The following is a 23,164-nucleotide window of genomic DNA, read 5'->3' on the forward strand; positions in this document are numbered from 1 at the left end:
CTGCCGGAGAAGAGACGGGCAAAGAAAATGAAAATGAGAAACTGAAAATGATGGTTTATCGTTTTAAAAAACGTTTTCAATTTTTTATTTTTCAAGAAATGCGTGCCAAACACATTTTCGAGTGCGTTTTCATTTTTTAATTCTTGAAAAACGTGAAAAACGTTCTTGGAAATGATTCCAAACAGGCACTCAATTTTTTGAATAATTGAGGAAATAAATGTATAAGATATGGAAAACTAGGATGTCCTAGTCTATAATGCCAAAGCATAATTTGTTCATAAATAGAATTTGAACTAATACTACTAAGACCTTGAGCCTTTTTATTATTGGAGAATTCTTCATCGAAGTAATAAAGACCATCTCTCATCCTAGCACTGCCAATCATCTTCCCCGAGTTTCGGTTCTGAAATTCACAACGAGAGTCAAAGAATACAACCCGACAGTTAGAATCTTTAGATATTTTACTGACAGACAAAAGATTGCAGGCAAGTTTAGGAACATGAAGTACAGACTTAAGGTCTATATTTCTTGAGAGTTTAATAGAGCCTTTCCCTGCAATAGATGAGAAACTACCGTCTGCAATTTGAATTTTTTTATTACCAGAACAAGGAAAATATGTAGTGAATAAGTGTGTGACACTGGTCATGTGATCGGTAGCTCCTTAATCAATGATCCAAGGAGCAGAATTGAAACTTGTGCAATAAGAAAAAACGCTAAAATCACTACCTGTTTGGGCCAAGGAAACATTAGGAGTACCAGAGGATGAATTAGATTTTAGCAGTTTCAAGAGGAAATCAATTTGCTCTTTGCTGAATGAAGCTTCCAGCAAGTTTCTCGGGTATGACGTGATTTATTGCAATAATCACACCATGCTCGAGATTTTTCATCAAACCACCGCTGTGTTGGTTGTATGATGACTTGTTTGCAGCTTGATTTCCGGTTGGGGTTTTGGGTTCTTCCGCAGCGAGAGCAGTTGCTTCAGTTGGGTTGTTCACAACCCCTTTTTCCCCAGCATGACATGACGCCTGGTCTCCTCCCTTCCGACTTCCGAGAATACTTCTCCAATGGAGGGAAGAGGCTTTCTTCCAAGGATTCTACCCCTTCATCAAACTCGACGTTAAGACCTGCAAAAAACTTAAAAACTCTACCATTCTCTACAGTTTTCTTGTGATGGTTACAATCCTCCGGACTTTTCCATTAATAATCATTAAACAAGTCTAAGTCCTGCCAAAGACCCTTAAAGATATTAAAATATCTGGTCACACTCCCTTCTCCTTGTCGAGTCTCTTCAATCTTCTGTTGGAGTTCAAACATTTGTAAATAATTTCCAAGGTCTGAATACATTTCAACCACACTATCCCACAATTCTTTTGCAGTGGAATAGCACATGTAATTTGCACTGATTTCCTCGTCCATGGAGTTCACCAACCAGGCCATAATCATAGAGTTTTCTGCATTCCACGTTGCATATGCCGGATCAGTATTCTTAGGAGGTTGAGTTTCACCTGTCAAGTAACCTATCTTTCCTCTTTCCCGGATGTACATTTGAACGGATTGGGACCATCACAAGAAATTTCCCTCATTAAGACAAATGATGGTGATTTGCACCGAATGGGAATCATGGTGCAACAGTCGGGTTTGATTGGATTTCGTGGAAGAAATTGAAGAAGATTCAGAGGTTGTTTCGGACATAGTGAATAACAAGGAGAGGAAAAGAAAAAAAAAATGGCAGTGATCATAAAAAAAATTTAGTTATGAAGGCTGAAACGAAGAAGGCCAAATATTGGCTCTGATACCATGAAGAAAGAATGGTTCAAAACTTCTTATTCATCACTGAAATTTACAGTCTATAAATAGCCGAATACAAGGAGGAAGTAAACAGGAAAGAAACATAAAAAACAGGAAAGAATAAAATACATCTAACTTTCCTAATTCACAATCATTGACTAATCTACGCAAGAGAAAGAAGGAAACAAATCTGCCTATTTACATCAAACATAAACCGGAAAGTTGACTAATCTTATGAGAATATTCTGTGTATTTCAACAGAAACATTCTTGGATTTTTATTCTCGAACAAAGATGGGAACAATTTTTTAAGATACACAAAATTAGGATGACCTAGACGATAGTGCCATAACATTATTGCACTATCCTTATTGAATTTTTCAACAAACACATAACTATTATTGGCCTGACTACTTGACTCAACACATACTGCATTATGAGTTTGTCTTCTAGGAGGTTCACCGTCTTTAAGAAGAAAAAGTCCTGAGCACACCTTAGAATTGCCAATCGTCCTCCCCAAAACCAAATCCTGAAATTCACACAAGTCCGAGAAAAATTTAGCAACACAATTATTTTCTTGAGTGAGCTTGCTAACCGACAATAGATTACAGTCCAAGTTTGAAACATGAAGAACTGAATTTAGTATTATGTCCTTTGAAACAATGATAGAACCTGTTCCAGTCACTTTAGATAAAGACCCATCTGCTATTTTTATTGTGTTCCTCGATAGGGATTATATTAGTGGAAAAGTGTTGCATCTCCCGTCATATGGTCAGATGCACCCGAGTCTACAATCCACGAACCTGTTTTACCAGAATTTGCAGTGAAAGCACCTAGATAATTACCTTTGTGTGCCAATGATCTTGTTCCAATGATGCTCTGAGCAAAATTCTGTTGTGAGAACATCTTTTGCAAGGCTTCGAGTTGTTCCTTGCTAAATGGATTGGAATAAGTGGGATTAGTTCCTTCATCCACCGACACATGATTCCCTCAGCTTTCTTTGTCACGAGGAGGTCTTGAAGACTTCCAATCTGCAGGTTTTTCGTGGATCTTCCAACAAGTCTCTCGGGTGTGCCCTGGTCTCCGGCAATGATCACACTGTGGTCTCTCCTTCTTAGGCCGATTGTCATAGTTGTTGTTTTGGAATCCTCGAACAGCAAGGGCAAAACTCTCTGTGACAAGAACAACGACAGGAACATAAGGCTCTCCCATCATCACTTTCTTCCTGCTTGATTCATGGCGCACTTCGGAGAAGACTACTCCAATATTTGGCAAAGGCTTTGTTCCCAATATGCGCCCTCAAACATCATCTAGGCTTTTGTTGAGTCCCATTAAGAACATAAGTATTCTCTTCCTTTCAACAAATTCTCTGAATTTTTTCGCATTATCGGAGCAACTTCATTCATGTTATTTAAAAGCATCCAGTTGTTGCCAGTGTCGAGTGAGGATGTTGTAGTATTGAGTGACGGATAAATCTCATTGTTTGAGATCCTAGAGAGCGGCTTCAATTTGAAAAATTTCAGAAGTATTTTCTTTCTTTGAATAAACTTCCTTAGCTGTATTCCAGATTTCATTAGCCGATTTATAGAGCAAGAAATTTTCACCTATCTCGTTTGTCATAGAATTGACCAACCAAGACATAATATTATTTTCAGTCTTCTAGAGTTTAAATTTTGGATCTTCAGCCTTCAGAGGAGTGACTTCACCGGTGAGATACTCATCTTTTCCCTTTCCGCAGATGTACATCATGACTGACTGAGACCACTGGAGGTAATTGCTCCCATTTAGTTTGTCCTGTTATGTGAAGTGGAACACTGTCAGTTCTGCCATGGTTGCTGGTGATGGGGATTTCAGAACTAGAAGTAACTTCTGATGAGGATGGGGTTTGTTTTTCCGTGGCCATTCCGTATTTGGTCATTGAAGGGATAGTTTTAAACACTGCCTCAAAGATGATTGAGAAGTACTCGGGCAGAGGATATTGAGGAAAGAATAGTCTCCTAATAAGACTGTGAGAATATGGGAATAAAAGAGAGAACCCTGCCGTGAGAATGGGCCTGTGAATGGCAGTCAGTCAGTCTTGCCGAGTGAACAAGGACGGATAATGGCAGTATGGTTTGAAGGAATTCCCAGAGAGAGCCTAGAGCTCTGATACCATGTGAGTTTTTGAGAAAGGAATTTTTATATTTCTCATTGATAATTTTGACTAATTGTACAGCCTTAAATAATAAGGGAGGAAGGACTCTTATCCCGAAAACAAGCAACCAAAAAAGGAAAAAATACAAAACAGGGAATCGGTAAATAAAACCAATATCCCTCTTATTCTAGGAAACAAATAAATCTAATTATAACTAATTCCTAGGAATCGGGTAATAGCCAATTCCTAGAAATCAGACATTAAATCATAGATTTCCACAATAAGTATTGAAGAGATCAAGGTCTACAATCTTTCCAAAGAATTGAAATATTTGGTGACAGAATCTTCCCCTTGTTGAATCTCTCCCAATTTCAGAGTTATCTCAAAAACCTGAGATTGATTTCCCAAGTCAGAGTACATCTCACTAACATTATCCCGTAATTCTTTTGTTGTGGGATAGCACATGTACTTAGAGCTAATATCCTCATCCATGGAATTGACCAACCATGGAGTTCTTTGTGTCCCAAGTAGCATATGATGGATCATCAACTGCAGGCGCCTTCTTGTCCCCGGTGATGTAATTGATTTTTCCTTGTCCCTGAATTACATCCGGACAGATTGAGACCAACGGAGAAAATTATCACCAATTAGACGAATAGTGGTGATTTGGACCGAATGAGTGCTGGGATGGCTGGAATGGTTCGGTTGGGTTTCTGGGGTTTTCTTTGGAGCGGCGGTAGCAGGGCTTGTGATAGCTTCCGATGTGACCTCAGACATGGCTACATTTGGACGGACAAAAGGAAAGTTTTTAGGGTTCCGGACACGTTCTCTGATACCAACTTAGAAGGTATGAAGAAATTGTGTCTGAAATAATCTTATTAAATGAGTAAAATGCCCTCTTTAGGCAAGAGGAATTACATGGAATTACACAAAAAAGGAAAGGAATAAAATAAAATATTGACAGTTTCCTAATTCCTAATCTTCTATATTGACTTTGCATATTTACATTAGATACACATCCTATATACTTCTAGGATCATGACTAAATCGGGATAAAATCCCTAATTGACTCCTCTGCCTACACTAGGATAATTAGAAGTATGTTTCTCTTTTATTTTAGGAAAGAATCACCGGGATTTCTCCTTGAGTGGTTAGGGTCTTTGATTCTTCTTTATTTAAAGAGAGAGAATGATTGTAAAAAGTGTGTCACATGAAATAAAACAATTTCATCTTTTCTCCCAAATACCTTTAATTTTATAGAATTATTATTATTATTCTTTATTTTTTTGATAAGAAACTGAATATTTCATTAAACATGAAAAGAAAATAAGCGTGCAACAATGGATGAGAGATCAACCGAAGATACAAAGAACAACAAAGAAACTACAAAAATTACAAATAGTAACAACATATAAAGCTAAACATCTCTATTCTCTAGCGCAAAGCATAAGCCCAATTCAACATGATTAGAGAGAGCGGGAAGTCTTTAAAAGCTGCATCTGAATATTTATATTATTACTTTTAGATCGGAATTTTGAATACTTTCTTGACTCTTTTTATATGACCATGTGATATTAGTTTCTTCTTTTACCTACTTTACAGCTTCGTGAAAGCATTTCTCATGATCAACAAAGAGCGGAATCCATGAAAAGTGAGATGCAGGAGTTGGAAGGAAGTATACAGGATTTGGATGCTAAAATTCTTCACACTGAAGAGACATTGAAAGAGCTAAGGAAGTTGCAGCAACAGATATCAACTAAGACTGCTGAAAGAAGCACCTTATTTGAGGAACAAGTGAGACGACATGACGCCCTTGAAGAGGAGAATGAAGGTCAATAGATGCTTATCAGTAGTCAAAATATTCTTCTAAATTCTTTCGTTTAGTTTTCTCTGTTCTCCCAGACTGCCATTATTCTGCTAGTCCTTTCTTCTGCATATGTTTTTAGACTTTCTAAGACCTATGCCCTTTTCGTCCTTTTTTTGGACAGACACTGATGAAGAACTGGACGAATGGAAGACTAAGTTTGAAGAAAGGATTTTACTTCTAGAAGTTAAAATCAAAAAGTTGGAAAGGGAAATGAATGACATAGAAACTAAAAGTTCTTCACTCAACCAGTCAATCAAAGACTCTATTCGGGATATCAGCAAGCTTCAAACTGAAGTTGAAGTAAAGCTTTTGATATCTAGTTTGGATTCTAGAAAACATTTAATTTTAGTGAAAAATGATTATATTTTGATCTTTTCCTTTTTAACTTCAGGCTTATATGTCCTTGAAGAACGAACGAGATTCTACAATTAAAAATCTTTTCACAAGGCATAATTTAGGTCCTTTTCCAAATCCTCCTTTTAGCAATGAAGTAGCTTTGAACCTCACAGACAGAGTAAAGTCAAGGGTGATGGATCTTGAAAAGGATTTACAAGACAAGAAGGTGAATTCTTTTGATATTTACTTTTGAATAATTACACGTTCAGGATGTAGTACGTAATCATGCCTTTCTATGTCTGTGGATATATATGCTTTCCTTTCATGTCATTCATGTCCTATGTCCTTAAATTTGAAGCTTCTCTAAAGTCAATGATAGAAATTGCCTCAAAGTCACTTAATCCTCAAGTTTTAAGTCAACCTATATTTATTTGTTGCCGATGAGCCATCTTTATTTATGTCAATGAGAAGTATTCACAACAAAGAATGTGTATTCAGAAATCAAATGAAATCAAGCTAAAGACAGCATGGGATCACTACATAGATGCAAATGATCGTTGGAAAAATATGGAGGCTCAAAAGAAGGCTAAATTAGAAATAAAGGTTCGTGTATTGATTATTTAAGATGTGTTATAGTTAACTTTTAATTGCCTATCATCTAATGCTCTAAGGACTTCATATTTTTCATTTATGCAGAGTGGCCTTCTCAAACGTATTGAAGAGAAAGAAAATGAGCGTGAGTCATTTGAACTTGAAATTTCAAAGGTTGATCTTGGCATTGATGACAGAGAAAAAAACATGGTGAGAATGACTCTTCCTAGTAATTGTAAACAGGTTGCACTTTCTTTGTGTTGATTGATGATAAATATATCAAGTAATTCTTTTTTTTCGCGTCTTTTTCTTGACATTACAGGAAATTGAGGTGGAAAGAAAAACAAACCAGCTTGCTGAAAGAGAATTTGAAATGATTATACGCCAAAAACAGATTGAATTGTATAGCATAGAGCAAAAGATTAAGGATCTTAATCGTGAGAAAGATATCATGGCTAGTGATTCTGAGGACAGAGTCAAGCTGTCTTTGAAGAAGGCAGAACTGGAGAAGCACAAAAAGAAGCATAGAAAGATGTCAGTCAATTCCCCTGTGTGTAGTCAGTTTTTCTTATGTTTTTGCAGCTGATGATGTTTCTTATTTCTTCCCCTTTTTTATCAGACTAGATGAGTACAGAGAAAAAATAAGAGGAGTACTAAAAGGAAGGCTTCCTCCAGACAAGGACTTGAAAAGGGAAATTACTCATGCCATGAGGTTGTTTGAATATCTTTATGTATTCTCATTTCTACAAGCCCCATTGGTTAAATGTTGGCCTGTGTTGAGAAAAGTTCTATATGGTTGGAAGTTTGATATGCATTTTCATTGCTTATATCATATTATATTGCTGTGATATGCCAAAAAAGGCTTTAGAATCAGTGATGCAGTGCCTAAAGTTGTTGCTTTTTGTGTCGGCTCTTATAGCATTTTCCTTTTGATGCTCAGCTATCTTCATCATCATATTGTAATAAATTGCTAATTTATGTCCTTATGATCTCATTATTACAAATTTCTGCGCGCAGCCAGGTTATTTTCTTATAGATTCTGCTTTTCTTTTTAACTAATCAAAGAAAACGCAGTTTTGGCTGTCAGCTTAACCCTGCATTTCTCTTATTTGAAGTTAGAGATTTGGGGTGCTTCAAGCTTCTTGTTTTACGTTCTCATTCTTTGGAATCCTTTCAAAAGATCATTTTGATGGGAAAATTATTCTTTTAACTGTTTTTTTATACTGTATTACTTGCTTTTGCTCCTTAGGTAATAAATTAAGCCAACCAACTGTGAGTTAGTCACCTGAATTTGTTTCATTGTTCTGTGAACTTCTGTAGTTTTACAATCTGGGGTTGATTTGAAATTCTTGTAGTTTTCTAGCACACTTTTAAGAAACCACCCTTGGTGTTGCTGATACTATGCTTGGTGCAGGTCTGTTACAATGGAGTTTGATGACTTGAACAATAAATCTCGAGAGGCAGACAAGGAGGTGAATATGTTGCAGATGAAAATTCAAGAAGTTAATAATAACATCTCCAAACTTCAAAAAGATATGGACTGTAAGTTTATTTTAGATCAGAAGAGGATTATTGAAAAGTTAGTTTATTGATAACTGCAGAAGTCGTGTTCCTCCCTGATTCTGGTTCTGCTGTGACAGAGTCTCTAAGCATGAACTACGTGTATCGCAGTAGTACTGTTTGTCCACATATGTGAATATGTGGTAGAGTAAACCTTTCATATTCCATGAGGTATATTTGAGCAAAATAATCTTATAAGGCATCAATCTTTTGGGGCCATTATTCATTTATTGCAGAATTGATGGTTTAGTTGGTTCTACTTCATGTTGTAGATTCTATAGGAATCCGATGCTCATCTGTTGCAACCCTATGCCTATAGTTTTGATTAAACTTGCAAAATTTTCACTACTGATTTGCAATTATTTTACACCTAACAAATACTTCACTGACATATAGGAAGTCGGTAATCTGCTAGGCATATCCAAGTCAAAGATCATTAATGCGTATTAGCTTAAGGCTAGCTCTCATTGTTAGTCCTGCTTGAGATTACCCAAATGCAAGGTTTGTGCAAAGCAAAGACAAATGGGCCTTACCAAGATATAGAGACCTACCATGAAAAACACAGTTTGTCCTAATAACTGTCAATTTTTTATGTCTAATACCTGGGTCCTAAATTAACTTAAAACCAAAAAAGTGTGGGGGAGGAATTGTGGATTCGGTTTCTTATAACTGCTTTAAACACAAGATTAGAATTGGTTCAGATTCGGGCCTTCATAACTCAGCTATTTCTTCATTTTACATTAGCGGTGGTGGAAGTACTACGTCATGGAATTTTCATTTTAGGAGGGAGCCTAGTGAGAGGGAATTAGGAGAATTATTGGAGCTATTGGGTTGTTTAGAGGGTACAAGGTTGAGCGAGCTCATTTGCGATAGGTGGGTGTGGAATCTGGAGGGGTCGGGGCTGTTTTCTTATAAACCCTTCTTTAAATTCCTCATTGATGATCAACCCTTTCCTGTCTTTATCCTGCGTCCTTCTATTTGGAGTGTCTCAGTTCCTGTTAAAATACAATTTTAATTGGCTGCTTGTGTCAAATAAAACACTCAGGATTTGTTGCAAAGGAAAAATCCATACCTTTATCTTTCTGCCAGTTGGTGCGTTTTATGTAGGAATGTTGTTGAGACAGTGGATGACCTTTTCATCCACTGTTCGTTTTCACTTGGTATTTGGCATCGTGTTTTGCAGGAATTTGGCATTGTGTGGGCAGTTCTTAATAGTCTCAGAGTTTTTCGGATGTGACTTTTTATTTGGAAGAAGATTGTTAAGAGACTGTGGAATGTTGTTGCACTCACTATTTCGTGGCCTTTGTGGCAAGAAAGGAACAATCGTATTTTCGAGGATGTTCGAGGAAACATTAGCGAAGTATGGTATAAGATAATCTAGTGGGTTGCATTGTGGTTGTCTCAATCGAAATATTTTAGTGGGGTCTCATTTTTCGATTTACTTAAGGGATGGGACATTATTTTTTGCTGAGTTTGGGGTTTTGTTTTGTATTTTTTGGCCCTGGGAATGTTTATCATTTTGCTCTTCCTTTCTCCGACTGTTGGTGGACGTCTTGTCCCCTTTTGTGTACTCGTTTTGATTTTTTTCCTTATTTCAATAAAATCTTTCGTTTCTTATCCCAAAAAAAAAAAAAGATTAGAGTTGGTTCAAGGTTCATCATTTCTTTAGGACAAGAGGGGGGTTACATTAAATTTGAGGAGATTAAGAAGAATCGCAGGTTTTTTCTTTCATGTTCCATTGATGCAGCTTTCTAGTTGAGTGACACTCTGGGGAGTATCTGCAGCTCGGAAGTGCGGTAAGGTTTCAAACGAAAGTTCTCCAATTCGTTAGTGACTTTGCTGGCAGAGATTCTATCAAACAACAGGGGTGAGTTTCTAAAGATTATGAAAATTCAAGCAGGGTGGTAAGAAACTTATTTCTCCCAGGAGATAGAACCAAAACTAGTTGGTCTATCTTGTTGACCAAGCTTAATGTGATTTTGGGGAGAGGCTCCAACACTTTACCCTCTTCAGCAAGGTAAAAAGGAGAATTTTATGGAAGCAAGAAGTAACGGGGTTATGGAAGACAAGAGTCGAGTTAGAAGAATGGCAGGTCGAAAAGCTCTACAAAAGCAGTTTCCTCCCAGTAATCATGGTGTTGAGACACTGAGGAAACCTATCCCTGATGAGAATAGGACTGTTGGAGAAGTTAAATCTTGGAGAACGAAAGTGGTAATAGTTAGGAGAAGAGTGACCGTTGACTAGGAATTCGTTAAGAAACTAATTAAGAGTAGATTGGAGCGGTCTATTGAGGTGGTCCCTATGGCAGTAGGTAGAGCCCACGCCTAGTGCAACTAATCAATGTCATCTACCACCTAAACAAAAGGAAAGGGAAGCAGATAACGGTTTTTCAGAAGGTGTGGAGTCATTTAGCAAGGATCGGGCCGACTTAGAAATTGGGCCTTATAATGGTTGGGCTTACTGATAGAGTTTGGATATTGAGCAATTCAAACAAAGTTGGCAAGCATTGGAGGCCCAAAAACAAGTTAGATTTTGTTAGGGCGAAAATTAAAAAAAATGGGAGGATGAAATTCAGAGGACAAATCCCAAAAAACCTGTTGCCGCATTCTTCTAGCGACGGTGACTTGGAGAATCGCAGAAGTAAAATTGATGGATGTAGGGTTGAGAGAGAATCGGACTTCGTCTCAAAAATAGGGCATACAGATGTTGAAGGAGACTTTCTTCCCCATGACGAAGATGAATCGGGAGACGAGAGCAGTTTGCGATCAGTCTCTTCATTTTGCTCAACGGAGGAGTGTGACAGGATGAACGATCGGGAAGGGTTTGTGGGTCTTGAAGAAGTGAGGCTTTTTACTGCACCAGGGAATCCGAAGGATTTAGCTTTAGAGAGCCAAGCGGGTAATAATCTTGAAATCTACCCAAGCGGGTCTTCGTTGCACCGGTTGAGATGGAGGCGAATGAGGGTGGGCTGATGGAGGGAAGCAATTCATAGGCCGATAGGATTGAAGGGGTCCAAAGTTCGGGAAGGGCTGAATTTGTATAGAAGGAGAGAACAAGCTAATTGCAAGGGCGGATCAATTTTATACATTGACTATTGGAGGGAGGAGAGTGGAGTAGAGTAAAAACTGGTCAGTGCTTCAAAATATGCAGCTCCAACTTTCGGTTTCGAAGAAGGGGACTAAGGGAAGTGTTGAAGGGACTGCAAAAATAGCCAAAAGAAGAGGTCAAAACCGGGAATTGAAGAATTTGGACTTTTATATTCGGTATGAGAAGAAGGCTAATGGGGACGTGGATAATTTTTAAAGAAGCTGATGACTTGGAATATCAAAGGAGGGAACTCTCCTTTTAAAAAGGAGGAGTTCGAGAGGTTGTGGGTAAAGAAAAACCCAATATTTTGATTCTACAAGAGGTCAAAAGAAAGGAAGTAGATAGAGGACTTGTGGGTAGTATTTGGCAGTCTAGATTCAATGAATGGGTCCTTCTGCCGGTTGTGGGTCGGTCTGGGGGAATTTTGGTAGTTTTGGGACGTTAGACGAATTAAAGTTGTTGAAAGTTTTTTGGGAGATTTTTCAGTTACTATTAAAGTTGAGGAAGAAGGGGGTTTTTGGTGGTTTATAAGAGTATACAGCCGTATCCACCATAATAAAAGAGAGTTGTTTTGGAATGAGTTAGCAGGGCTTTGGAGTTTGTGGTCAAAGATGGTGCGTTGGAGATTTCAGTGTTACTCGTTTCTTGTCGGAAAAGAGTTGCAGCAGCATTGTCACTAGGAGAGTATGAAGCTGTTCGATGAGCTCATTAAGGATCTGAGGCTGGCTGATATGCCTTTTCATAACGCGAAATTCACCTGGTCTAATTTGACAGGTTTTTGCTTTACAAAGGTTGGATGGAGTTCTTTCCGTTTGGGCGTCAAGAAGCAACTGTCTGAGCAATTTCATATCACTGCCCTGTTCTTTTTCATACAAATCCGCCAACATGGGGCCCCTCCCCCTTTAGATTTGACAATAATTGGTTCGAGAATAAGGAGTTAATTAAACATGAGAAGGGTTGGTGGGAGAAAGAAGAAGTTAGAGGTTGGGATGGTTACTGATGTATGCGGAAGTTGAAGTTCTTGAAAGAAAAAGTAAAAGGTGGAGTGTGGAGGTGGTCGAGGCTAAACGAGTGGAGAAGAGGAAAACCTTAAAGAGAATCGAGGAGATTGATTGAAAGGAAGGGAGCTCCAAGTGGTCTACCGTTTTGCAATTGGTGTGGAAGGAATTAAAACACCGATTTTTCCGCTTAATAGAGGAGGATAGAGTTGTGAGATTGAAGTGCAAATCTATTTGGGCACGAGAGAGAGATGCAAATTCCAAACTTTTCCATTGTTTACTAAATGGGAGGAGAACCAGGGATACCATTTCAAAATTGGAAATGGAAGATGGGAGTTTTCATGGAGGATGAGGAGGAAATTACGAAGAGGATAGTCGAATTTTATGAAAAATTATGAATCGTTGGGTGGGGAATTTTCTAGAGTTGAAGGTTTAGATTGGAGTCTAATTTCTACACACGTTGCGAAATCTCTAGGGAAGCCTTTCGAAGAGGACGAAATCAAGAGAGCAATTTTCAGTTGTGAGGGCAACAAGGCTTCCAGTCTTGATTGGTATGCTATTATTTTTCTACGAGTGTTGGGATTTTATGAAAGGTGATGTGCAGGCAATCAATGAATTTTGGAGGTCTGGGAGTTTTATTAGTATTACCAATGAAACTTATATTTGTTTGATCCCTGAAAAAGTCAATTCTTGCAAAATTAGGGATTTTAAACCCATCAGCTTGGTTACAGGCCTATATGAAATCATATCAAAGGTTTTGTCGAATAGGCTGAAGGGTGTGCTAGAGGAGACAATTTAAGAAGTTCAAGGGGCGTTTTGTGGAAGGGAGGCAGATTTTGGATCTAGTGTTGGTTGCAAATGAGGTAGTGGAAGACTATAGAGCTTCGAAAAGAGAGGGGGTGGTGGTGAAAATTGATTTCGAAAGGCTTACGATCACGTTGAAGGGAAGTTTCTAGATTTTGTTTTCGAGACAAAGGGTTTGGTGCTAGGTGGAGAATCTGGATAGCAGGCTGCATCGGTTCAGTTAACTACTTCGTGATGATTAACGGCAGGCCGAGGGGCAAATTTGTAGCCTCAAGAAGGCTGTGGCAGGGGGATTCTTTGTCCCCATATCTGTTTACTCTTGTAGTTGATGCGGCGAGCAAGTTAGTTGACAGGGCAGTCGAAGTTTCTCTATTTATTCCTCTTAACTGTGAGGAGATCGAACATCAAATATGCCAATTCCAATTCGCGGATGATACACTATTTTTTAACTCACCTGAGGAGGAAAGTTTGCTAAATCTAAAGTCTATTTTGGAGATCTTTTGTCTAATTTCGGGTTTGAAAACAAACCCGGACAAAAAACATTATTCTGGGTATAAATTTGGAAAAAGAGAGGTTGTCTAGGCTGGCTGGTGTTGTCGGTTGTTCTGTGGGTTTGTGGCCAGTCAAATATTTGGATCTACCTTAGGAGGAAATTCCCTTTGGGATCTGGTGGTATCTAGAGTGGCAAAGAGATTAGACAGGTTGTCAAAAGGAGGAAAGCCAACTCATTCAGTCAATTTTATCTGCCTTGCCTATCTAGTACATGTCAGTATTTAGGATCCCTGTTGCAATAACAGAGGTGATTGAGAAGCTCATGAGAGATTTTTTCTAGGAGGGATTTTTTCGAAGATGATTCGACTCACTTGTTGCCTAGGATCAGCTTTGTAGACCTAAGGAATTGGGGGGTTTGGGTATTGGCAACATAAGGAAGAGAAATGAAGCCATGTTAGCAAAATGGCTTTGGAGGTTTCCGGCTGATGCATTATGGCATAGGGTTGTGATAGGGAAATATGGACTGGCTTCAAACAAGTGGGATTCAGAAGCAGCAATGAGAGTAACATTCAGATGGCCATGGAAGTCAATTCAGTCAGCATCCAGGTTGTTTTTCCAGCGGGATAAATAGAAGATTGGTTCGGGTGAAATTTTGAGATTTTGGGAAGATTTTTAGATTGAAGGTGGTCCTTTGTGTTCAAGATTTCCTTCTTTATACAGAGTAAAGTTTTTTGAGGAAAATGATTTCTTATTTCTTTGATTTGGTTTACAGTGAAGGCTCTCTTTAAAAAGAGAACAAAAAGTACAAATATGGTAATTTCTTATTACCACGTTTATTCTCCTAGAAACTACCAAAAATACTACAAAGAAATTAGGAAATAAACATAAAGTCAAAGTACTAAATTTAGACAAAATCCATGGGAATCACTCGGATATCCCCATGGAATCACACGGATTTCCTACACCCCCCCTCAAGCTGGTGAATATATGTTGATCATTCCCAGCTTGTTTGCTTCAAAACTTTGTCTTGGTAATCCTTTGGTCAGAACATCCGCAACTTGTTGAGACGAAGGCACATACGAAAGTTCTACTACTCCCTCATCAATCTTCTCCTTAATAAAGTGTCTGTCAATTTCCACATGCTTGGTACGATCATAGTGAACAAGATTCTGAGCTATACACAAGGTTGCTTGATTGTCACAGTAGACCTTTAGAGGAGTCTTGTGTTTGGCTTGCAATTCTTCAAGAACTCTTCTGATCCAAATTGTCTTGCAAATTCCATGTGCTGGTGCTCTGAACTCGGCTCCTGCACTACTGCGAGCAACAACACTCTGTTTCTTACAATAGCCAAGTAACAAGATTTCCCCAGATCATAGTACAATAGCTAGAAGTTGACCGCCTATCTTCGACTGAGCCTGCCCAATCAACATCTGTAAAAGCTTCAATCTGCCTTTGATTAGTTTTTCTAAAGAACAAACCTTTCCCAGCTGTCATTTTGAGGTATCTCAGAATCCTATACACGGCAACTAGGTGTTCTTCATAAGGAGAATGCATATATTGACTCACAACACTTATTGTAAATGCTATGTCAGGCCTGGTGTCGGATAGATAAGATTAGTCTCCCCACTAACCTTTGATATCTCCCCCTATCTACTGGATCTCCTAACTCTTTCTTCACTTTTCCATTCACTTCCACGGGGTTCTCAGATGGTCTACTACCATTCATACTAGTTTCCTTCAAGAGATCAGTCGTATACTTTCTTTGAGAAATCGAAATGCCTTTCTTGTACGAGCAACTTCCATTCCTAGAAAGTATCTCAGTTGCCCCAAATCTTTGACTTCAAATTCTCTAGCCAACACTTTCTTCAAGTCTGACAGTTCTTCAAGGTTATCCCCAGTTAAGATAATATCATCCACATATACTATCAAAACCGAGACCTTACCATCTGAGTGTTTGTAGAACAATGTGTGATCAGCCTGTCCCTGAGTGAAACCAAAACTCATGACTGTCTTAGTGAAATGATCAAACCATGCTCGAGGAGATTACTTAAGTCCATAGAGTGACTTCAACAATCTGCACACTTTATTGCCTCCAAGTTACCCTTCAAACCCAAGCGGTAAATCCATATACACTTCTTCTTCAAGTGTTCCATTAAGGAATGCATTTTTTACATCCATCTGGTGTAGAGACCAGTCTAGATTAGCTGCCAACGAGAGTAGTATCTTGATTGTGTTAAGTTTGGCAATTGGGGCAAAGGTCTCATTATAATCCACTCCAAAGGTTTGTGTAAAACCTTTAGCTACTAACCGAGCTTTATATCTTTCCACTGACCCATCTGAGTTATATTTCACTGTGAAGACCCATTTACAACCCACTGGGCATTTTCCTTTGGGTAGATCTACAATCGCCCACGTACCATTCTTTTTCAAAGCTTCCATTTCTTCCAAAACTGCCTTCCTCCACTGTAGCTTTTCTAGTGCCTCGTGTATACTTCCAGGAACCTCCTTAGCAGAAATCTTCTCGGTTACAGCTCGGAAAGCAGGTGACAAATGTTTGAAGGACATGAAGTTATACAACGGATGTTGGGTGCAGTTCCGAGTGCCTTTTTGAAGTGCAATAGGAACATCAAGATCACTAGTTGGCAGGTCTTCCTCTACTATCTGAACCTCCTCGTTGCAGTTCCGGATGTTGGGTGCAGTTCCTCCGGTTTAGGCTTTTGACAGTGCTCCGGAGTTGTAATAGGCTTGTGTTGCTTTCGAGGCTCGCCTAGAATAAACACGGAGTTCTTGTGATTCTTTTTGTGTGCTGCTTTGCACATGTGATTCTCCCCCTGTTTCCAGATCATTAGACAACATAATAGGTAACACTGGACTCTTTGAAGGTAAACTAGGGGGCTCTGACTCTGTTTCAGATTGAATGGAGAAATCCCAAAGCTGGCTTGCATATCTCACATTCTTCCCCTGAAGGGTAGGTTTGTAATAAGCTTGATTTTCAAAGAATGAGACATCCATGGATACGTATACCTCTTTTGTGACAGGACTGTAGCATTTAAAGCCTTTCTGACTTGGAGAGTAGCCTAAGAAATACACTTAATGGCCTTAGGATCAAGTTTGCTGTGTTGAGGTGAATTTGAGTGTACAAATGCAGTACATCCGAATGTTTTGAGTGGAAGATCATAAAGTAGACAAATTTGGGGATAAGACTTACGAAGGATAGACAATGGTGTTTGGTACCGAAGTACTCAAGACGGAAGACGGTTAATCAGATAGCAAGATGTAAGAACTGCTTCCCCGAAAAAAAACATAGGAACATTGTTAGCAAACAAGAGTGTACGGGCCATTTCGAGTAAGTGCCTGTTTTTACGCTCAACAACACCATTTTGTCGTTCCCATCGCTTCGCAATTAATGGTTAGGTTTGGATTTTACAACGGAGCCTCTAATGAAATTTGTTCTTGAGTCAATACTCTCAGTCTTTATTGACTCGGGGCTCTTGATTTTATTGTTATATAAGAACGATTTTGTTTAATTAGGGATCAATTTCAATTAATGCTTTATTACATTTCCCTTTATGAGATGAATCATCCACCTTACATATTGGAATTCTATATTATAGATCTTTTTTTTTTTTTCATTCTTTCTCTCACCTTTCCATTTATCCATATACTTTACTTTTATTGTTTCACAACCCCGAATCAAATTGGTTTTTCTTATCCAAAAAAGATTTCAGTTGCTACAATGATATGACCAATATATCATATGTCGACTGGTTCTTTATATCCAGATAATGCGAAATGATGAGTTGGTTATTAGTTCATACTATGGGTTGGTATTTTTTTTGAATCTAACCCTAAAAAAACCAACGAGTCACACACAAAGCATAGCAATTATATCGAATCAAATGATTAATGGAATTTTTATTCAACCTTATAGAATTATTTGTTTTGATTTAATAGACAAAAAAAAGAATGAAAGAATTTTTTTTGTTCTATTTTCAATAGAATCTTATGCACTCACGGGTTCTATCGTTCCTATCCATTCTCTGCTAGATATGGACCCAAAGTATTATTAAAATACTCTCGCCCATTATCTGTATGAAGAATTTGAATTTTTGTCTAAAACTGTGTTTTCACCATTTTATGGAAGTTTTGAAAAATATTGCCAGCATTTGATTTTTCTTTTAGGAGAAATACCCAACTGACTCGAGTATGATCATCAATAAAAGTTATGAACCAACGTGCACCCGATATGTTATTTATTCTTGAGGGACCCCAAATATCACTATGAATAAGTGAGAAACGTTTGGAAATTTTATAAGGTTGCAAAGGATAGGGAATACGAGTATGTTTAGCAAACCGTCATGTTTCACAGGCAAATGAGTGAATATCTTTATTGACAAATAATGAGGGAAACAACTTTTTCAAATATAAAAAACTAGGATGGCCTAACCTATTATGCCATAATATAATTTCACTGGAAGTAGAGACAGAATCACAACTCAAAGCCTGAACTTGTTTATTCTTTGCAAGCTGAGAACCTTCAAATAGATATAGCCCATCACACTCCTCAGCATTGCCAATCGTCTTCCCTGAAAGTAAATCCTGAAACTCACACAAAGAATGGGAGAACTTAGCGGTGCAGTTCATATCTTTTGTTAACTTTGTAACTGACAAAAGATTGCAGGCAATGGTTGGTATATACAACACAGAGTGTAAATTTATATAATCAGAAATTCTCACTGTCCCTTTTCTGTTACTGGTGCCAAAGAGCCATCCGCAATTTTAATTTTCAAATCATTATCGCATGGTTCGAAACTTGAAAAAACGCTCCTACTGTTTGTCATATGGTCTGAGGCTCCCGAGTCAACAATCCAACAAACTTTGTTAGTAGTTTTAGTTGTTAGGGCAGAAAGAAAATTACCCTTCTGTGCAACTACTGTTGTCGGACCTGAGGATGGAAGCTGGGACAGGATAAACTGAAGCTGTTCCAATTGTTCCCTGCTGAATGCCGAACCAGAACTGGGTTCTGGAATTTTTTCTCCTTCTCCAGATGAGGCTGTGAAGCCTCGGCTTTCTCCTGAATTCCGTTGGCGCGAGCGTTCACGTGCTGGCTTCCAGTCCGGTGGTTTTCCATGGATTTCCCAGCATGTGTCTTTGGTGTGTCCATGATGCTAGCAGAGATCACACCAAGGTCTATCACTCTTTTGATTTCGGTTCTCTCCACCAGGTCCGAAATTTTTCTTGACAACCAAAGCTAATTCTTGGTGTGGCGGGTCAGCAGTGGGGGTAGGGGTGATCTTCCTTTTCCCAAGCATTACTCTCTGCCGAGCTTCTTCACGTCTCACTTCAGCGAATGCTTCTTTAATTTCAAGGAATGGTTTGAAACCAAGCCCACGACCTCAGACTTCATCCAATTCCTTATTAAGACCGAGTAAGAAATCAAATACTCGTTCTTTGTCAAGCATCTTCTTGAATTTAGCACTATCCGTAGAGCAGCTCCAATTGAAATACTGATATAGATCTAATTCCTGCCATAAGACTTGTAATTCGTTATAATACTCTATTACACTTAGATTACCTTGCCTCTTTTCTCTTAGGGTAGATTTCAATTCGAAAATCTGGGCTGAATTCCCTAAGTCGGAGTACATCTCTTCTACCGTCTCCCAAATCTCGTTTGTTGTTTTGTAGTAGAGGTAAACACGGCTGATTGTTGGTTCCATCGAGTTCAACAGCCATGCCTTCACCATGGAATCTTTAGATTTCCACTTTTTGTAGGCCTGAGTTCCAACCTCAGGTGGTACAGCTTCTCTTGTCAAGTAGTCCAGCCGTCCTTTTCCATCAATCACAAGGACAACCGACTGAGACCATTCTACATAATTCGCACCATTCAACTTATGTTGTGTAATCTGCAGTGAATGGTTGTCGTTGATGTTGTGGATGATTTGTTGGGGTGTGGCTGTAGTTGACGTCGAGGTTTGCCCGCTTGTGGCATCGGAGGCAGCTTCCCGAGAGGCCCCAGTTATGGCCCCAGTCATGGCGGTTTTCGCCATTAGAAAGAGCAAGGGAAAAACTCAGTCCCGCTCTAATAGCATAAAGATTTTCTGAGAAAAAATGATTTTTTATTTCCTTGATTTGGTTTACAGTGAAGGCTCTCTTTAAATAGAGAACAAAAAGTACAAATATGGTAATTTCTTATTACCACGTTTTTTCTCCTAGACACTACCAAAAATACTACAAAGAAATTAGGAAATAAACATAAAGTCAAAGTACTAAATTGAGACACAAAATCCATGGGAATCACTCGGATATCCCCATGGAATCACACAGATTTCCTACATACAGAAGTTCCCCTCTTTAGAATAAGCCAATAACAAACTTTTTGGAGCACAATGAAGCTCAGGATGATGGCAGTGTCTTGTGAGATATCAGATTTCCAAGGAATCTAATAGATAGGGAGTTGAGGGAGGTTTCTGAGTTAATTGCAAATGTGGAGAGAGCCATGCTCATTGGTGTAATCCAAGATAGAAAGGGAGTGGGTGCCTGATAGTAGAGGATTGTTTTTAGTCAAGTCACTATTTCTTCATTGATAGTTGATTCATCAATTCCACATTTTGGCTTCTATGAGAATATTTGGAAAACTTGCGCCCCCATTAAGGTCCAAGTATTTTGCTGGCTGCTTGCTCTTACTAAGGTGAATGCTCACGATTTATTACAGCAACGAAGATCGTTTCTTTCAATCTCTCTAGGTTGGTGTTGCTTGTGCAAGGATGATGGGCAGATCATTTGTACCTGCATTGTCCATATTCCCACTTGCTTTGGTCCTGTGTACTGAAGGAGTTTGGTTTCTCTTGGGTCATGCCTTGAAGTTGTACAGAGTTACTGGTTTTTCCTCCTCCAAGCTTCAGTCAAAAGGGAATTATTTTATGGAGGGCTACAATTTTATGATAGGAACCCAGGAACTTTTGGATAGTTTTCTTTATTACTGAAGGAAAAATGGAAGAACAAAATACATATAGGAGGAATTCAAGGTTCCTCTGCCTCCACAAACTCTAGACTCAATTATATCAAAATATATCCCCTTCTCTACTCTATCAATTCTCTTATATAACCCTCTATCCCCTAGTGGTCTGCCTTATGCATAACTAACTCCTAATCGAGCGCATGACCTGCCCGGATCCCAATGGAATGCAAAGTCAGCCAATTCCCAACCTATACCGCCCTCTCCTGAGGGATAGATATTCCCCTTTTGTTCCTCCTGGAGTAGACGAATTTGACGGGAGGGACAAGGGCTCTAACATCTCTCCCCCTTTCGAGAACAACCTTGTCCCCAAGGTTGAAGTTTGGAAATTGGGTCTGGATAGTGAGCATAGGCTCCCACGTAGCCTCCCAGATTGGCAGATCCTCCCATTGCACTAACACCTCGGGCACCTGTTTGCCCCCCACGGAGCGAACCCCGGAATCCAGCACTGCTGACGGAGTTACCTATAATTCCAGCTCGTCCGAAAGGTTTGGAGGCAGGGGCTGGCTCGACCTCGTAAGCCCTTTATATGGCTTCAGTTGCGACACGTGAAAGACAGGGTGTATTTTCGCCGTGGAGGGAAGCTTAAGGCGGTAGGCGACAGGATTAACCTTGTCCAACATTTCAAATGGTCCATAAAAGCGGAGACTGAGTTTTTCATTCACTCTGTGGGCCAACGACTTCATGACATAAGGGCGTAGCCTCAACAACACTAAGTCACCAACCTCAAAGGTCACGTCCTGGCGGTGACGATCCGCATACCTCTTCATCTGCTGCTGTGCCATCACTAGGTGTTCCTTTAAAAGGTCCAGTGTTTGGTTACGAATTCTCAGTTGCTCATCGACCCCGTGCACTACTGCGGAACCCTCCTCGTAGCGGTGTAAGGTAGGGGGATGTCTGCCATACATGATGAAGAACGGAGTATGTTTTGTGGACGCATTATAATTAGTATTGAACCAATATTTTGCCCAAGGAAGGAATGTCTGCCACTATCGGGGCTTGTCATTAGCATAGCAGCGTAAGTATGTTTCAAGGCAGCGATTGGTTACTCTGTTTGGCCATCGGACTGCGGGTGGTAGGCGGAACTGGTATGCAGCTGGGTGCCCTGGAGCCTGAAGATTTCTCTCCAAAAGAGACTCATAAACAGCGGGTCGCGGTCGCTAACAATGGGGCACCCCATGTAAGCGAATGATCTCCTTGGCGAACAGCTCGGCGATCGACTTGGCCGTGAACGGGTGAGCCAGGGAGCAGAAATGGGCGTATTTGGACAGGCGATCGACAACTACCAGGATGGTATCAGCCCCCTTGGACTTGGGCAGACCGCAAATAAAGTCCATAGAAATGTCCTCCCAGATGCGTTGCGGCACCGGCAGTGGTGTTAGTAATCCCGCCGGTGAGAGAGCGTCGGTCTTGCATTGTTGACAGGTGACACAGCGGCCAACATACTCCCGAACCCTCTGTTTCATGCCCTTCCAAAATACTACCGCTGCCAAGCGTTTATAGGTGCGAAGGAAACCGGAGTGGCCCCCGACGACGGCGTCATGGAACTCGTAAAGAGTTTCAACACCCATGAGGATGAGGCAGGGACAACTAACCTCGATTTAAACAAAAGCAGGCCATTTTGGATGCTATATCCCAGAACCGTCCCTGCATCCATACTTACTTTGGCCGCTACTGCCACACAGTGAGGGTCCTCTAACTGCTCCTCCCGAAGGGCCTCAAGGTCAATTGGCTGTGGAATGGACAGAGCCGTCAAGGTGGCCATATCATTCTCATCCCTCTGGGATAGCGCATCCGCCACGCGGTTGGCCGCTCCTGGTTTATACTGGACCTCAAAGTCAAATCCAAAAAGTTTGGACACTAACCGAAGCTGATCTGGCGCCAAAACTCGCTGGTCCAAAAGGTGGCGGATACTTTGCTGGTCTGTTCGGATGATGAAGTGTCGACCGATGAGGTAGTGCCGCCACTTTTGGACAGCCAGAACAATGGCCAGGAGTTCTCTCTCGTAAACTGATTTCCAATGAGCAGAGGAAGAGAGACCCTTGCTAAAGTAAGCGATGGGCCTACCTTCTTGCATGAGCACTGCCTTTACTCCACTCTCGGAAGCATCTGTTTCCACTACAAACAGCTTGCCGAAGTCTGGCAAAGCTAAGTCAGGAAGGGCAGACATCAGTAGCTTTAATTTTTGAAATGCTTCCTCAGCCAGGGAAGTCCACTGATACGCTCCTTTCTTGAGTAATTCAGTCAAGGGGCGTGTGAGTACACCGTAACCTTCCACAAAGCGGTGGTAATAACCGGTCAAGCCGAGAAAACCTCGTAGGTCCCTTATTGACCGCGGACTGGGCCAGGAAGTGATGGCCTGCACCTTCGAGGGATCGGCAGACACCCCTTCCTTCGAAATTATGTGGCCGAGGTAATCTACCTGGTCTCGGCCAAACGTGCACTTCTTGGAATTGGCGTATAGCCGCTCACGGTGCAGCACCTGTAAAACCA

The 23,164-nt window shown here is 40.0% G+C and overlaps 1 protein-coding gene across 1 annotated transcript in view; it reads left to right on the top strand.

The window, feature by feature from the left end:
• The window catches only part of LOC21409478 (DNA repair protein RAD50), a 65,817-nt gene that overhangs the window by 32,640 nt on the left and 10,013 nt on the right, over positions 1–23,164 (top strand). Inside the window, exons 6-13 of the mRNA XM_024166632.1 lie at positions 5,524–5,752; positions 5,910–6,088; positions 6,180–6,350; positions 6,623–6,727; positions 6,821–6,925; positions 7,038–7,249; positions 7,335–7,427; positions 8,130–8,257. Of these exons, the coding sequence (XP_024022400.1) occupies positions 5,524–5,752; positions 5,910–6,088; positions 6,180–6,350; positions 6,623–6,727; positions 6,821–6,925; positions 7,038–7,249; positions 7,335–7,427; positions 8,130–8,257 (1,222 nt within the window). The remainder of the gene's footprint in view (positions 1–5,523; positions 5,753–5,909; positions 6,089–6,179; positions 6,351–6,622; positions 6,728–6,820; positions 6,926–7,037; positions 7,250–7,334; positions 7,428–8,129; positions 8,258–23,164) is intronic.

The sequence above is a fragment of the Morus notabilis genome, unplaced genomic scaffold (genome assembly GCF_000414095.1).
Source record: "Morus notabilis unplaced genomic scaffold, ASM41409v2 Scaffold35, whole genome shotgun sequence".
Classification (NCBI taxonomy): Eukaryota; Viridiplantae; Streptophyta; class Magnoliopsida; order Rosales; family Moraceae; genus Morus; species Morus notabilis.